Source organism: Odontesthes bonariensis, chromosome 14 (assembly GCF_027942865.1).
Source record: "Odontesthes bonariensis isolate fOdoBon6 chromosome 14, fOdoBon6.hap1, whole genome shotgun sequence".
In the NCBI taxonomy this organism is placed as follows: domain Eukaryota; kingdom Metazoa; phylum Chordata; class Actinopteri; order Atheriniformes; family Atherinopsidae; genus Odontesthes; species Odontesthes bonariensis.
This window is the reverse complement of record NC_134519.1, coordinates 21773573-21789835: the sequence shown is the minus strand read 5'-3', so window position 1 is coordinate 21789835 and position 16263 is coordinate 21773573. Positions and strand designations below refer to the sequence as shown.

Below are 16263 nucleotides of genomic sequence, written 5' to 3'. Positions count from 1 at the left end.
TTTTAGAATTAAAATTATTCCAAATACGGCAAGAACACGAGTGGGGCTTAAACTATGCATCACAACATCATTGAATTGAAAGACCGAATGGTCTTGAAAGGAAACAAAGAGAACCTAAATAAACAAATGAGACAGAAGATTTTATAGCTGGCCCTCAGTGAGGGAAATATTCCATATCTGCCTCAGACACCATGGTTGTTAAGCGTTTTCCCCACAAATCTCCTCCATTTCTATACACAATCTGACTGTGGACTAGTGGGGTCAATACATTCAGCTTGGGTCCTCAGAAGTCTCCTTTGTTTCTGTAAACACGTCATGAAGCTCAGTTATTTATATTTGCCTGTTCCTAAAATAAAATCCGTTCAAGGCTGATTGTCATTTAAAGCGAATTTGATGCTCCGCTCGGTTGACAATGTTTCCCATATTGTCTCGCTGCTGTTGTTTTTTTCGGGCTTGTAATGTGTCAAGCCGACCTTTGGCTGCACCATGTCTGGCACTGGCCCGAGCTTTGCTCAGCATGGGCTTGTCATAATGCAAGAGCCAAATTAGAGATGGGAATACGTGTGAGCTCTGGTAATGAGCTTGAGCAGAGAAGCGAGGCAAAAAGGCTGAGGGTGGGAGGGGGCTGAGGAAGGCGAGGCAGAGAGGGAGAGGCAACTGATACGTCTGGGCGATGACTCACCGATGGTGGGTATTTATAGCATCAGTAGGGAGGATGGGGGGGGGGAGAAGGGAGGGAGGGGAGGTGAGGGGGTGGAGGAGCGAAGGGTCAAGCTGTTTGAGAGGCGGCCAGGATGGCATCGTGGCAGGCTGACAGGGAGTGGTGGAAGGAGGGACCACAGAGATAAAAAGCTCCAGTGAAGGAAACAAGGGGGAAGAAGAAAGATGAAGAAAGAGAGAAGCTGTGGGAGGAACAAAGCAGAGGGCGAGGTAGAAAAATGGGGGTGAGTGGTGTTGGGGATGATGACTGAGACTGATGGAGACATAAGAGGACGAACTGTGGGGAAAAGGAAAGGAGACAAAAATAGAACCCTTATCTAAAATTCCCACATTAACTTGAATGTTGTTTACCTCGCTGCGGGGACGGTATCCTGTAAATGTGGCGCGCAAGAGTGAGATATTGGATGGAGTGATGAATCTGTCTGTGGTATATTAACATCCACACATATCTACTGACTCATATTTACAAAAACACACGCCTCGCTGCAGCCTCACATTCAGACACGCAGCATCTGTAGAAGAGGACAGGAAGAGGTAGCACATTTTAATGACAATAAAAACCACGGCTGTTGCCTAGACACTGAATTTTAAGACACAAAAAAAGCACTCTCACACGCAAAACCAATTAGGGAAGCAAAAGCATGACTGTATAAGTTGTATATATTTTTTTGCTTTGTATATGTGCATCGTTAGTCTCACGTTAGTTAATAACATTCCTCGGTTTTGAACCACATGTAATGTTTGCTTCTGGTTGCTTTTTTATTTCCCATTCTTTTCATTGACAAGAATTCTTCATCAATAAACACATCCTGCCTTGGCTTCTAGTGACGTCAGCCAGTGCGTCAAGCTGCATCTCTTACCATAGACTCTGATATAATCTGTGCATGTGTGCTCATACGCACGTGCACATGAGAGAAAAGGAGCTACACACACACACGCCGCATCATTTTGTCCAGAGGGGATGATTCAGATTCAGAACACTCACTTTCATTGATATGAGCAGGGCAATAAAAAAAAAAAGAAAGGGGGAGTTGAAAGGTAATACTAATGAGTACAAAAGGCTAGATTGAGGTTGACAGGTTAGTGGGAGGCTGCATGCGAAAAGGGCTGAGGGGAGGCTTGGGAGAGATGAACAAAAGTGCAATAAATTGGGGGTGGGGGGTGGTGGCTGTTGATGTGATAACGAAGGCGAAAATCCGGTTTTTGATGGTGGGCGGCCTGGTCAGTGTCACTAAGACAATGACAGAATATTCAAATGAGCTCAGGAGCAAAGCCTGATAATAAAACTGCAAAGCGGAGTGTTGATGGGCTCAATGTCTTTGTTGTTGAAGCGAAACATATTCAGTGATAACACGGATCAGTTTTTATTACTGCAAGCATGATGCTCCACCACACCCCCTATCTAGGACCAGAGGAGAGGAGATTGAAGTTGTTATGGAGGATAATTTCTATTGCTGGTATGAATTTTCTTTTTTAAGTTTCTGACTTTTTCTGATTTTCTTATATCTTATTGATACATGTATCATTTGTTATCATACAGCACACTACTACGAACATTAAAGCATCTCTAACAAGTGAGTCAACGGCTGCATGAGATTTCGGGGAACCGACTGAGTAAAAACCTCAGTTATTCCTATAGATATGAGAACAGATGTTGTGGCCATGGTCTATTGGGCAAATGGTTTTTAAACTCTGTCTGACATGCTCCTGTTTACATGCTGGAAATGTGTATCAGCCTCACATTAGAATCTTAATTGTTCACGATTTGTCATCAGCAGTCATTAAAAAAGAAAGGGGAAAAAAGAATATAATGTAACATAAATCACATTCACTCATCTTTGACTTTACACTTTTCCCTTGGTCATCAGAACCCCAGCTGCAGAGGCTTGGTGCTGTCATGGGGGCAGCAATCTGCCTCGACTCGTCGGAATGAGGGGACATGAGGAAGATAAAAGCCCTAACTAGCCAACACTAAGTATTTTCTTTATTGAACAGGGAAACCTGAAAATTAAAGACAAAGTTTGTCTGAATTACCCAAGATGGTAGGTTGTTCTGCAATAGAGAAGCCTCATAACCAAAGGCTCTCCCTCACAGTCCATATTTAAAGACTTTAGGAAGCACAAGTCAGCCCGATTTTCTGAGAGCAAAGCACTATGTCGGATAATATATGAAAGATAGTTATGTTAGGGTGGAGCCATTAACAGCTTGATATGCAAGAGAAGGATTTTAAAGTCTGTTATGGATTTTACGGGAAGCCAATGCTGAGCAAATAAAGAGGAGAATAAATTGGAGAAATGTCTCTTGCAAGTTGCTGTTAGAACTCGAGCTGCAGCATTTCAGACCAGCTGGAGGTTTTCCAGAGATCTATGACTTCCAGATAATAAGGAATTACAGTAGCCCAGCCTTAAAGTAACAAGTCTATTAGACTAGTTCTTCTGCATCACTTTGAAGTAGGAGGTTCCTAATCTTGACAATATTACACAAATAAAGTGGCGATAAATACGTGGTTTATGTGTCAAAAATAACTTATTGAAAAGTCAGGAACCATGGAGAAGTGTCAAGGGAATAGTTAGACTTTTTGGGCAAAACAGAAAACCAGAAACAGTTTGTCTAACACAATCATATTAAACATGCAGCAAAGCTGGAGTTTTGCTCAAGGCTGCACACAAAGAAACAGTTTGACTGGCACTGTGGAAATAACTTCAGTATGAAAAATAACGATTCACCATCTTCCTGTGGATTACTACACAGTAAAATCACCTACATTGGTTTTAGCTCAGAGTAAACAAATAATTCTGAATGGTTAGTCAGTGAGCTGTACGGCTGCTGATAGATGACTTCGAGCAGAGATTCCTGTCTCTATAATAAGCTAAATAGAAAAATGCCACTGGCATAAATATGCTCATGTAAATCTGTAAGAAAATGAACTTTCACTTTTATTGAAAGAAACCAAAATATGACCTCTGGTGAAGGAGCAATGGGAGCTTGGCTGTTGGAGCCAATCTCAATGATGCAGCATTGCGTGGACATGTATTATAACTCAATATTCTTTCATTTAACACTCCTCTTTTAGTTTTCCCCTCCTTCCATTTACAGCTCAGTTAGTATTCTCTCCTTATTTCTGCCCCTCTGTGCTAATGGCTTCTCCAACATTGTGGCTCTAATCACCCTCATCTCTGCTCCTGAACCATCTGCCTCCCAAAGTCAAGGACCACGCATTAGTGACAGTAATTGGCGTAAGGGAAGGGATGAGCCGGATAGGTACAACAGAGGTAACAAAAAAAAAAATAATGAATGCAAGCCACCGGGAAAGTGGCTAGTTTAGGGAGCGAAGCATCTAATGAAAGAGACAGGGATACTGACCTGTGTGAAGAGATGAAGTTGGAGGCAGATGAAAGGCTGTGAGGCAGCATCACCATGGAGACACTCGCTGAAAAGGAGGTGAGCCTTGACAACGGGCGTGCCGCTCTTTGTGCTCCCCTGCCTCTTGATGTGGTGATGTGAGGTGAGAAACATAAACACAAATAAAAGGAGGCGAGGTTGTGGCCCATTCTGTCATTCGCTTTCACACAAGGATTGTTATTATCCTCTCGTTTTATATTACTTTATGTAACAGCATCACATTTGAATGCAGGGCCACCCAAGAACAAATCCAGGGTTGAAACGTCAAAAGTGTTCGCAACTCTTCAACTTCAACTGCTGGATGAGTCACGAGTCCTTGAACTGAATTGTAGGCATTAAAGAAAGCAACCTGCCTGTGTTTGTGGCTGTTTGGCTCTTGATATCTTATGTCTTGTCTCTTAATGATATCTTAGCAAAGGTCCTTATCAACAGCTTTGATTGACATTTGGGAAAACAGCAATGGAATCTCAATTTGCTGCTGTTGTATATGACAGAGATACAGTATACACAGTGGCATACAGCGTATTATTCACTGGTTAAGGAGAAGACAATTTTTTTTAACAGAATGCTCCGTAGAATTCCTGCGAATCCTGATTGTAAACAAGCATCGCATGCAGAAATGAGAATTTCCTTAATCTAATTGAATCCACTTTGTTCACTTTTCTGTAATTCTTGATCGATCTTTTTCAGCATCACATACTCTTCACACACATGTTATTGTGTCATTCTGATTTGAAAACAGCAAATATTATTCACTCTGAGATCGGCTCAGGAGTCAAATGGGAATCATTGTTTATCATCATTGTTTACATTAATTGTAACTGAACCAAAAAACCACTTAAAATCATGAATAAGGATCAGAATTTACTGTATAAAAAGGTATTTAGTTCAGATCATGCTCCAACTCCTCAACACTTGTTGTCTTGGTTGAAGTGCAACCCAGCGGCTTGCTTCGAAGAACCCAAACATGCGGCTCACTATGTGCAACAAGGGGTGTTGATTTACCATCACAGTGTGCTTTGGAATGGAGCTGTTTCAGGTGTTGCTGAAGAAATTCCTGCTTTCAGTACTCTGACCAAGAAAGTTAACTCAACCATGTTTGTGTGTGTGTGAAAGGAAAAATTGATTTCCAACACATTGAACCAACAACATCCTTGTTTTTTATTGAGATACTCAAGCTGTTACTGAACATATGAGCAAGTTAAGGTTACATAATTAGTCTGATGTGCACAAAAGCATAGCACAATCTTTGTGATCTGCAAACTTGCCTAGAAGTATGCAAGTATAGTAGTAATGTATGCGATTTCTATTGATGGAGAGGGCATCAAAGAGTTGTGAAGCAAAAAAATGAAGCCAATGACAGAGTGAGTGAATGCCTGATATAGTTACTATCGTTTTCCCTCTTCCCTGCTGTAATTCTCAAGGCCGACAGAAGAGGTTCAGTTGCACCAACTGAGTGGAAATTTTTGTTTTGTTTTTAATGACTGAAAAAACGACTCCGTACGGAACAATGCGCACAGACAGCACATCACCCCCCCAAGAGGAAACAACGATTCAGTCAGTGAATCTTTCACCGACAGGAGCCTGCCGAGATTTGGGTTTAGAGAACTCTGATCCATCGCTTACATTCGTCATAGAGCCCAGGGGCTTTAAATGACGTACACAACAACAGGTAAACACCTAAGGAACATGTGTGTTTATATCCAAGGAGCCTCGGCAGATGTTTAACAGCTTTCCATCTCACATGACTGATTCAAAGCCCAGAGACTGGCAGAGGTTTGTTTGAGGAAATACCACAACCCATGAAAATTCGAACACTACAGAAATCACTTGGCAAGTTCTCTTCAGCTGTACATGTTGAATAAAGAACGTCTAACATTTGAGATTTATGGACTTATTGTGCGTGTTGGTGTGCTTTTTTTACTCTGTTCATGCTGCAACTGAACACAACCTAGGAATTAAAGAGCTCAAGTTTGGGTAATATTCCCCTTTATGATATTTAAATTCCGTGTGATTATTTTGTCATTCAAATTGATTGGTGGCAATGAGCACATTTACTATCCATTTATTTACATGGCAAGAAAATGGGGTTGTTATAGAGCAGAGTAACAGTGAGCTGTTGTTCCTTAGAGGGAAGCCTGTTTCTGGGTTAGGAGTGTTGCCGAGGGAATATAGGCTTCAACAAAGTGTACAAACAACATCACGCCACACCAATCACTTTATCTGTGATTCTGTTTCTCTACTCACACACGATCTAAGCAACTGAGATTAACTTAAACAAGCAGCACACACAACATCAGATGGCTAGATTAATCTGCGTTAAAAAAAAAAGAAAAAGGTTCAACATTGTAGGTGTTACTTTTGTGACATTGACAAGCTGCACTTAGGCCTGTTGCTTTTTATAAATTGATAAGCATTTAGGGAAACAAGGATTCATTGAGAAGTACGATGAAAGCAATTAGAATGGCTGACTAGGTAGTGCACTTGTGTATATTTGGTGTCCGAAGATGTTTAGCAGATAGTTAAGATCAATTTAGAGGCTCTAAAGGGGAAGCCTGCTGGAGTATCATAGAGGATCAAATACTCAACTTACTATCTGGGCTTGTAAGAAGACACCTATAAGGGCCCAGCTGGGGGGAAATATATAATGAGAGTTCATCTGTCATCTGCATGAAAATAAAAAAACAAATGAAAATATATGAAGTCATTGTCAAGATTTTTTTCTTCTGGCATTCACAGAAATGTTTATTTTTATGTTTATTTGGCAGACGCTTTTATCCAGAGCGATACACTGGCAGGCGCTTTGGAGCGTTGACACGAGACGTGACGTCAAAATCACGTATTTCCGCCTGGCACGTAGTCGTGCGCCAGTTAAAAATTTGTAATTTGGCGCGCGCGGAGAACGACAAACCGGATGGACCAATTCGAAAACAGGCTCACGGCTGACAGTTGTGTCATGTAAAATAGGCCTACTTTGTGCAGTTATTCGTAAATAAATGATGTCGTTAGGAATTTGCTGTTTTTTCATTCACTGGAAGCGGCTTTGAGTATTAAGAAAAGCGCTTTATAAAACCGATCTAATATTATTGCACCCTGAAAGGCAACGATAATTCCCAAGTGTGTCCATTGAAGCACGCTATTTCATAAAAAAACAAATAAAGAAAAGGTAACACAATACACTTAAAAGTATTATAACAATATTCTAAGTACTATATCAGACTATAATGGTGATAACACACCTACTGACTATTCAACTTCTGCAGGCTCATCAGCTATTGTGTAAGTAATGGGTGAGAAATTGAATGCTCAGGAATTTGGAGGCGAGATGGGCATCATCATGCCCATTGAAATTTCAACTTCTGCAGGCTTTTCAGCTATTATGTAAGTAATATTTCTCTTTTGCCGCCGGCAATGTCCTAAGCAACATTTCATCTTCCAGATAGGCTACTGCAGTATCATTGATGACAGTGCTACTGTTCCTGCTCTGTGGCATTGTTTTCTTCTCCACTTTCGTCGTTGTTGAGTAGTTCGCGCGGTAACCTTCACATAGCAGCGACACCTCTGTGACGAAGAAGATTGGAACTACTTGCGCATCAACACCCATCGCTGCAACTTATGGGCCTTTTAAGGGGGTCTTGCCTAAAGACCCCTACTGGAGGTAGTACCTTTCATGCAGGAGTTCAAATCCAGGTCACCCACATGGAAGGTGGCGATCTTACCAATACACTACCCAGCGTGCATTACATTTTCGGAGTTGCATCTCGGAAGGGAAACAATGTGACATCTAAATGTTTCCATACCGATTGTGCAACTACACCTTCTGTCCTAAGTGTGGTGCAATTTCTGGCTAATATAGGCTATAATAATGATGATATCACGCTCTGATAACCATACATTTTCACTGGATGATATAAGGTGAAAGAAGTGTTTCATACAGCTTTTGATCTCACCATCAACTCTGTCACCACCCATCCGTGACCTTTATTCGGCAAGCCGGGTCGCTGTGGCCCCTTTATCGCGTCGACCTGCGGAATGCCGGAGCTTTGGCCCCCAGCCGGCAGGAGGGTGTTTATCACCATCACTGTCAGCGCAGAGAGGGGGAGAGAGGAAGGGCTGCTGGGCTGCTGAACTGCGACAGCAGCGCCGCGGTGTTTGAGCCTGTGAGTCATCGCTAGAGGGTTTAACTCTTGAAATGCCACGCTGCAAGAGGCACCGATTGTAAACCAGCTCGTTATAACAATGAGAACAAATAGAGCAAGAAAAACGTTTTTGAGACAAATAATAATGAAAGTCAGATTGGGAACACCCCATTTATTTTATTTTATTTTTTGCAATGGCTCATTCATAAAACTGGTGAGAGCTGGTTTTCAAACGTTTTAAACAAGCTGAAAATAAGAAGTCCAACATTTCCCTCTTTAACAAACTACACTTTCTGAGCAAAAAATGCTGATATCTAAATATAAAAAGTCAAGACAAAATTGTCCTCCACACACAAAATCTTCTCTCTAGTCTATACCATCAGAGCGTTTTGAGCAACAAAGACCGTAAAGAACTATTTTTAGTACAGCAGACTCCTTAGTATGCCATATCCTAAACCTGAATCATTTATAGGGACTTTTAAGGATCAGCTATTGCGTGCATTGTGTGATGACGCGGAGGTCAGGTGCTGCCTCATATAACAGGGGAGCTGTCCAAGTGCTGAAAACAGAAGAGAATCAGCATCGCTCCTGAGGAGATGCCATACACCCTTACTGCTTTCTGAGCTTTATTACCAAAGGTAACACCGATATTTTTATGTTTTTTTCAATAATGTGTAGTTTCGTAAAATGGGCTAAATAGATGGACTAGACTGGATGGAATAATTCGGTTTTTGTCACAGGCTTTCTTAGATTTGAAAATGAGGCTCATCATTGTGATGAAACGCTTCCTCTGCTGTCGATGTTGACAACATGTTGTTTCCGTGGTAGAATAAGGTAGAAGGCAGTGTTATTTGTTTGTTGTTGTTTTTTTTTAATTGAGGGTTTATAAGCTATACTGACAGGAGTAAAACGGATGTTGAGGTTCCCATAACAACGCAGGGAGTGACTCATCCAGTGATGTGAATGTATCTCCTCGCGTACAGCATCATATCATTCAATTTGCGGAGCGTAACTCCCTGATAGGAATACAAATCCTGGATCAAAACAGACTCGCTCGTGCGCCTGATACTGCTTGATTTCGAGTACGATTTTGATTGAGATTATTCGTTGTTTTATTTTTTTAAAACATTAAAAAAAACATTTTTCCAATGCTTCGCTAACATGTCACACTCTTGTTTTGCAGGTAATAAATAGCCTATAATGCTGCATTTCCACCACAAGTTGCCCGCGGGGGGAGCCGCGGTCCTGCTCGCCTTCCTCCTTCATGGATACGCCGTGCGGTCTGCGTCTCTCCCCCATCCCTACAGGCTCCGAGGCGGGGAGAGTGAGGTGCAGCCGGCTGCCTACCAACCCAACCCCGACATGATCAAAGCCCTGGAGTACATTGAGAACCTGAAACAACGAAACGGGGGCAGAGCCGAACCCGTGGATTACGACGAAGTGGAGAAATTCAGGGTTCTGCTTCAGCTCGCTGCACAGCAGGACGAGGGTCCTGGGGACCGTCAGCCTGCTCCCGGCATGCCGAGGCAGGGCATTACCGCTGAGCAGCTGATGAAAGCCATGCTCAAGACTCTCCAGGATCAGGCCGGGAAAGACGCGAGGCTCAGCCCCGCTTCGGAGCCCAGGAACGACCGCCGAACGCACAGGCACCGCACCAAAGATACTGAAATGCCCGAAAGCGCACCGGTAGACTACGGTAATTTCCCAAGACCCCACAAGAAGTACCCGCTAATGTTTGAAGATGAAGAAAACACGGACGCTTCCAAACGCGCGACAGAGGACCTGGACGAGCAGTACACTCCCCAGAGCCTTGCCAATTTAAGATCAATCTTTGAGGAGCTCGGAAGAATGCCCGGGGTCGGCGGCCAGAAGAGAGACGTGTTCGGGGACGAGGATGAAGAAGAAGAAGACGGGCTCAGTCCGAGAAATCAGGCTTACGAGGACGTGGCCGGAGGAGAGGAGTGGGTGCCCGTGGAGGAGAGGGAGGAGACGGAGGAGATGGTGAACGGGAGCCACGAAGAAATGGAGAGGGCGATCAGTGACCAGGACGAGTCGGAGCGGGAGGAGATGCAACGCCGCGCCAGCCAGAACCAAGAGGAAGCCGACGATGACACTAAACTCGTAGATTACTACCTGTTGAAGGTCCTGGAGATGAGCGATCGGACGCAGAAGAGGGACCAGACTGGGGAGCAGAAAAAGAGACTGATCCGCCCCTCCATCGTGGATCCTCGGACTGTGAAGGAGTTGTTGCAGCTCTCCCTCAAACTCCACGTGCCCCCACAGGACCTTATCGATATGCTGCTCACAGAGGAACTCAGAAAGTTCCACCGCGACCCCCAAGGCTCCTCCCGCTACACGGCCGGCCAAACCCCTAAAATCAGGTACTTCAGCCGCAGGCTGCCGATGAAGAGCAAGCCCATTCCCGACGACATGGACAGAGAGGACTTTTTAGACATAATCGGAGTGGAGACGATCAGTAACGAATACCCCGTGGTGCAAAGACCCATGAAGACCTCTTCACCCACAGACAGAATCCAAGCGGCATCCAAGCCTGCTATAAACACAGGAACGGTGGTGAAAATCCCCCCTCCCTCCGGGCGCAGAGAGAACCTATTTTTATCTGAGCTCAACAAAATGCCCCTGAAACGTCAGGCCGGTGGCGCCGATGACGACGACGGTGACGTAGAGGATGAGGTGACGACGTACCTTGCGGCCAAAATCCTCACAGAGTATCCCAACACCATCACCAAGCGGGACACCCAGGCGCAGCTGAAGGGACAGTTCCCCTACGAGCTGTACGAGCGCGCCATGAAGGACTACATGGAGCAAGCGGACAATGAGAAAAGGCCAGTGGCCAAGAGGGAAACCATGGAGGCCACGGAGGAGAAGGTGATACCCACAGAGATGGAGGGGGAAGAGGAGTTGACGGCCAAGACCTCCGCTCCGCAAACCGTGAATGAAAAAGAGGAGAAGGAGCACCGTGAAAAGAACACGGCCGGGATGTAGCCCGATCCCCTGCAAGACGCATTGTTATGAATATAGTATTTATACTGTCTCAAAAATAAAGTTTGGTGGACGTGATCTAGTTTACAAATTTATATCATATGAACTATATCTGGTATTAATATCACCCTAACGAAAATGAACTATAGCAATCTTAGAAGTAGAATAGAATTTTAACAATGACAGTCCCTACTTGCTGCAAGAACATTCTAGAAATATTTCAATCATCCCACAGGAGACTAAAAGGAGCAAGCAGTGAGGCAGAAGGTCGTCGTCTCAGCCAGTGGATGTGAGCTCTCAGCTAGATGATGAATATTCAAATTAAAACCAAATCTGAGAAATTAAGATTGTGATGTTGATAAAAGTTTGTGCACAACCCTAGGTCCGAAAACACAATCAGCCGAGTAATGTTTAAATAAAAGCTTATTTTTCATTGTGTCAAATCTATTCAATTGCAAATGTGAATATTCATGTAAATGATCAAGTATAATTCTGACTGGGCCTTCGAAAACACAAGCGTACAGAGTAACAACAGGAGCACCATAAGGTATATTATAGGGATTTTTCGTTAGGGCAGTGTGCTGGGCTGAGAACGAGTGTTGTTGTGACTCGTGATATATTCAGGGTTAGTGGATTTAATGTTAAAACATGAGTAATTATTTCCAAGTCTAAATATCAGACCGTCACCTGCCTTCTAACCCTTTCATACTGCGAAGCTCTGTGTTGTTGGCCTAACAGTGGTTGTGCTATGTATGCTCATTTTTAAACCATTTTGTACATGTTCAAAAAAATTGTGTGATCGATCACAGATGAATAAAGCATCAGCGCTATTATTTTTCTTCTTGCCGAGTTGTGTTGCCTTATTGAACTCACACACACACGACACCACGGGGGGGGGTGGGGGGGGGGGGGGGGTTCCCTCAGCGAGGAGGAGAGAAGACGCACTATAATGACAAACACTCAGAGCAGACAATTTATCAAAATAAACATTTTAATCATGATGTTGTGAGTTGCACATTATAAAAAAAAAAGAAGAAAAAAAAAGCTACAGTCCCACACATGTTGTTACACAGATTGGAAACTGGAATAAATCTGTCAAAAAAACTGTTGTTTTTGCTGGTGAGAAAGGTGGCGAAGACAGAAACGTGTGCTGTGGAAAATATTTGTGTCACAACACGTTCCAAAAAGAAAAATCAGATCGTGGGCAGTGACATCATTCTCTTCAAATATATTAATGCAGGATTTAGATGTGAATGCTACATGGTTGTAGATTTAAAAATCCCTTCACTGATACCATTTTCAGACCCCACCCACGCCTGCTACCACTTCATTAGAATCAAATAACAGCAATTAATGTTAAAACGATCCCGACTCGCCCACGCTTCAGGCAGACAGCGAGCACTCAATATGCCATTTACCTCCTTTAAGATACTCAGTAGAACTAAGAAGAAGAAGGAGTAGAAAAAAGTAATTTTCAAAAACTTCTTTGACTCGTGTACAGTACCATCCGGCTCCTGCATTCCTCGCTGCCGCTAGTCTTTTTTAAAATGCAGGTTTGCTCATATACTCCTCCATGGTCTGAGAAAAGGCATAAAAGAAAAAGAGGAGAAAAGGGGAGAAAAAAAAAACAGGCTTTAAAATGGATGAAGAAGAGTGCCTTGTAATGCATTCAATATTTACTGCACACAGCTACACACCAGCTAGTTCATTAAATGCTGAGCACACCAACACACAGTGGGTAACTAGCACAAGCAGAGCATCTAACCTGTCTGTCCAAATTCAAGGTCATCCAAACAGCTCCACCTCAAACCACTCACTGCTGTCATCCTGAAGCGATAATAGTCAAAATGAATGAGAGGCTACGCTGAACACAATCCAGCTCTAGATTAGAAGTGTTAGTCAGCCCTACCACGGAAGCACAGAACAACACACCCAGTTCAACTACCGTACCACACAGAGCCATGAGCCTATGGGGGTGGTGAGAGGGGGGGGGGGGGGGGGGGGGGGGCGGGAAGCTTCAGCCAAAAACTAAGGTTTACGCCACATACCAGAAGAATCTGTCTCTCGCTCGCAAAAAACCACTGGCTGAGGGAGAGACAGATAGGCACACATGGAGGGGCAAGACAAGCAGCAGCAGAAGCATAAATCTATGAAGAAAGAGCGGGGAACAGCATGGCTTTTAAGGCCCTGTCACACTGTTGCGTATGAGAGAAGCATATGAGTTGCGTATGAAAATTATCACTCATACGCTGGTATACGCTGACATACGCCAGGGGAACGTTAGGCATAGGTTGTATACGTTTCAAGCACGCTGGCATACGTTGGCATACGCTGAGGCAGAAAAATTTTTTTGAACATGCTCAAAACTTTTGTGCGTATGGTTAATACGCTAAGCATACGCTAGGCATACGCTGAATACGCTAGAGGTACGATATAGGTACGTTACTGATAGGTCGAGAACGCTGGACATAAATTGCCATATGTTGGCATGAAGGTGTACCGTACAGCTAGCGTATTTATAGCCTCCGCCCGTCTGCCGCCTCCATCTCCGCCAGACGGGCGGAGATGGAGGCGGCAGGCAACCGACGATTCACGGGAGCGGTCAGGAGGAGGAGTTGGGGATCTTGATCGCTCAGAAGCATGTAACTCATCAGCCGCAGGTGCATCAGGCATTTCAGCAGGTTTGGGTGAGAATGATTCTTGTGTTTTTTTGCCTTTTCCTCGGCCCAGGGCCCGGGCAAACGACGATTGCTTCTTGGGAGGCATGATCGAGATGAATGTCTCGAGAGATGTTGATAGCGCGTCGTCTACTGCAGTAATGGAGCAATGTGGAAAGGCTGCTGATATAGGCGCGTTGAAACGTACGCTGGGCATGCGCAGTTCATATGCTACTCATACGCTAGTCATTCTTTATTTTCAAGGACTTTTCGTGCGTATGAAAATTATATTATTGATTTTCATACGCAACTCATACGCTTCTCTCATACGCAACAGTGTGACAGGGCCATTAACTACGGAGGAGAAAAAGGCGCAACAGGGATCCAGCAGCACCACCGTTAATTTAAGTCCCTACTAGACACCAACTAGTTCACGCTCACGCAATAAACCTCCCAAATCTGAGCTTAATATATCATTCATGAAGAAGTGCTGCTCATCAGAAACATGTTAAACACCAATATTAGGAATCTGGATGCTTTAAAACAAAAATAACAAACTCCTTAACGACAACCAAGAAAGAAAAAAGTAATTGAATCAAAGGGGATTTGAAAACATGTCACTTTTGCTTTAGGAGCACTGAGCCATGCAACAGATGTTACAGGCTCACACTGCACCTGCTAGACACACTGTGTGCATTTGCATACTTTTGTGCTCATGTGTGTGCATGCGAGCGTGTGTGCCAGCGAAACCTCACCTCCTGTAACATATCCGAAGCATCAATGGAGCGGTTCACAATCTGTTTGGAGGTTTCTTGTATCTCTCCTCCCATTAAAAACTCATCCAGGATAAAATAGGCCTTCTCAAAGTTAAAGATTATGTCCAGCTCACACACCTGTGAGGAGGTAAGATGTTGATTATTGTGGTCACAGCTTGACACAAACTGTACAGCCCGAAAGATTCAAGCAGCTATTAAATTCCAACATTACGGGTTGTATGGTTGTATCAAATATAGGAGATTGAAATACATTGCCAAAGTATTTGTCCAGCAGCTCCACGTAGCGATGAATAACCTCCAGGGCTAGGAGCTCATTCTCCTGGTTCTCCACAGCCAAGCAGAAATATAAGCTTGCATACCTGAGAGGATGTGGACAGCATGTATGGGCAAATAATATACAATACACAAACAACTTTTAGTGAAAAATACAGTGACTGGTGCACTCGCAAAAGAAACACAATTACTAATTCAAGCAGCATCAACAAACGTGTGGGTGAGACTCACCTTTTGTAAACAATCTTCAGGTCTTTCCATTGCATGAAGTTGCAGGTACGTGGTTTCCGTGCCAACACAATGGTGGTCATGTCCCTGATGATCTTCTTCTTCTCACGTTCCAAAATGGGCGTGAACCACTTCTGCAGGCGCAGCTTCCCCTGCCGACTGAAAAGCAGCAGGAAGCGAATCTAAAGACACAAATGTCATCAGTGGGAAGATTCATCATGTCACAAAGGTATTCCAAGGGACAATCTCAAACTAGCCACACACACACACACGCGCGCGCACACACACACACACACACACACACACACACACACACACACACACACCAAGGGTTGAAGAGTTTGAGTCCTATGTGGCATTACTCATTAACAAGTATGGCTTTTCACTATCCCCACAGAGGGAAAAATGGGGTTTGTGTATTTTCAAAGTTTAGAGGACATGTTTCTGAGCAGGTCTGGCTACATTGAAAACAAACACTATGCCTGCCGGATTGTTTACTCGAATGTTTAGGTGAGCGTCCAGAGTAGTCACTCCAGAGGGAAATTACCATGTAAATCATTAAACTATCACAAGGGAAGGGCTCGATGACTAAAGCTAACAAAACCTGTTTTACTGAATGAACCGGTTAAGGAAACGCGCATCTCACTTCCGACTATCGCCAAAAGTGCCACTTTAGTGGTACACAATGAAGTTTAAAAAAGTCCCGATAAAAATAAGATACAGCCTTATTAAGATACAAAAAAAATAAAAATCCACAAATGCCCTTATTGCATAAGGAAGTGGCGTAGGTGAGGCGAGGTGCGGGTAGGAGCGTTAGCTACCTGTCAGCAGGTGCTACAGGTGAGGGCTTTCTTCCAGCTACAGTCACGCGCACAGAACAACAGCCAAGCACTTACCATTTTGACCCGGCGCCAAGAGCCGCAGACTCTGTTAGAAGATTAAATAATATGCCCTTTAACCCTCACAGAGGGTCAAACAGTCCGGCTGAACACATATCTATCCTTCGTCAAGTGAGGCCAGGGTGAAAAAAAAAAAGACAAAAAAGTTTGACTCCGCCCTCCCGAG

General features: G+C 43.8%; 2 protein-coding genes across 4 annotated transcripts; one reads left to right on the top strand and one right to left on the bottom strand.

Annotated features, from left to right (window-relative positions):
- Window positions 1-8804: 8804 nt before the first annotated feature.
- scg2b (secretogranin II b) lies at window positions 8805-12113 on the top strand. Of its 2 annotated transcripts, none has more exons than XM_075483509.1 (2): window positions 8805-8899; window positions 9445-12113. In XM_075483509.1, exon 2 carries the CDS (start codon window positions 9462-9464, stop codon window positions 11265-11267), a length of 1806 nt encoding a protein of 601 aa, XP_075339624.1. In that variant the 5' UTR covers window positions 8805-8899; window positions 9445-9461; the 3' UTR covers window positions 11268-12113. The 2 variants fall into 2 exon arrangements, with proteins under 2 accessions (XP_075339624.1, XP_075339625.1); XM_075483510.1 differs by lacking the exon at window positions 8805-8899 and adding an exon at window positions 9251-9343.
- A 124-nt stretch (window positions 12114-12237) lies between these two features.
- On the bottom strand, window positions 12238-16214 carry ap1s3b (adaptor related protein complex 1 subunit sigma 3b). 2 transcript variants are annotated; one of them, XM_075483507.1, is made up of 6 exons: window positions 16095-16214; window positions 15202-15380; window positions 14948-15056; window positions 14677-14814; window positions 13030-13091; window positions 12238-12842 (listed from the first exon to the last, which is right to left on the bottom strand). In XM_075483507.1, exons 1-5 carry the CDS (start codon window positions 16095-16097, stop codon window positions 13050-13052), a joined length of 471 nt encoding a protein of 156 aa, XP_075339622.1. In that variant the 5' UTR covers window positions 16098-16214; the 3' UTR covers window positions 12238-12842; window positions 13030-13049. The 2 variants fall into 2 exon arrangements, with proteins under 2 accessions (XP_075339622.1, XP_075339623.1); XM_075483508.1 differs by lacking the exon at window positions 13030-13091.
- Between the last annotated feature and the right edge of the window lie 49 nt (window positions 16215-16263).

What these genes read in the sequence shown, in the direction of transcription:
- scg2b (XM_075483509.1), top strand. Translation starts at nt 9,462, where the DNA reads ATGCTGCATTTCCACCACAAGTTGCCCGCGGGGGGAGCCGCGGTCCTG.
- ap1s3b (XM_075483507.1), bottom strand. An exon ending in TGGACAAATACTTTGGCAAT is followed by an intron (nt 14,815 to 14,947) that starts GTATTTCAATCT and finishes ACCTCCTCACAG; the next exon opens with GTGTGTGAGCTGGACATAAT. An exon ending in CTTCGGATATGTTACAGGAG is followed by an intron (nt 13,092 to 14,676) that starts GTGAGGTTTCGC and finishes TTATCGCTTCAG; the next exon opens with GATGACAGCAGTGAGTGGTT.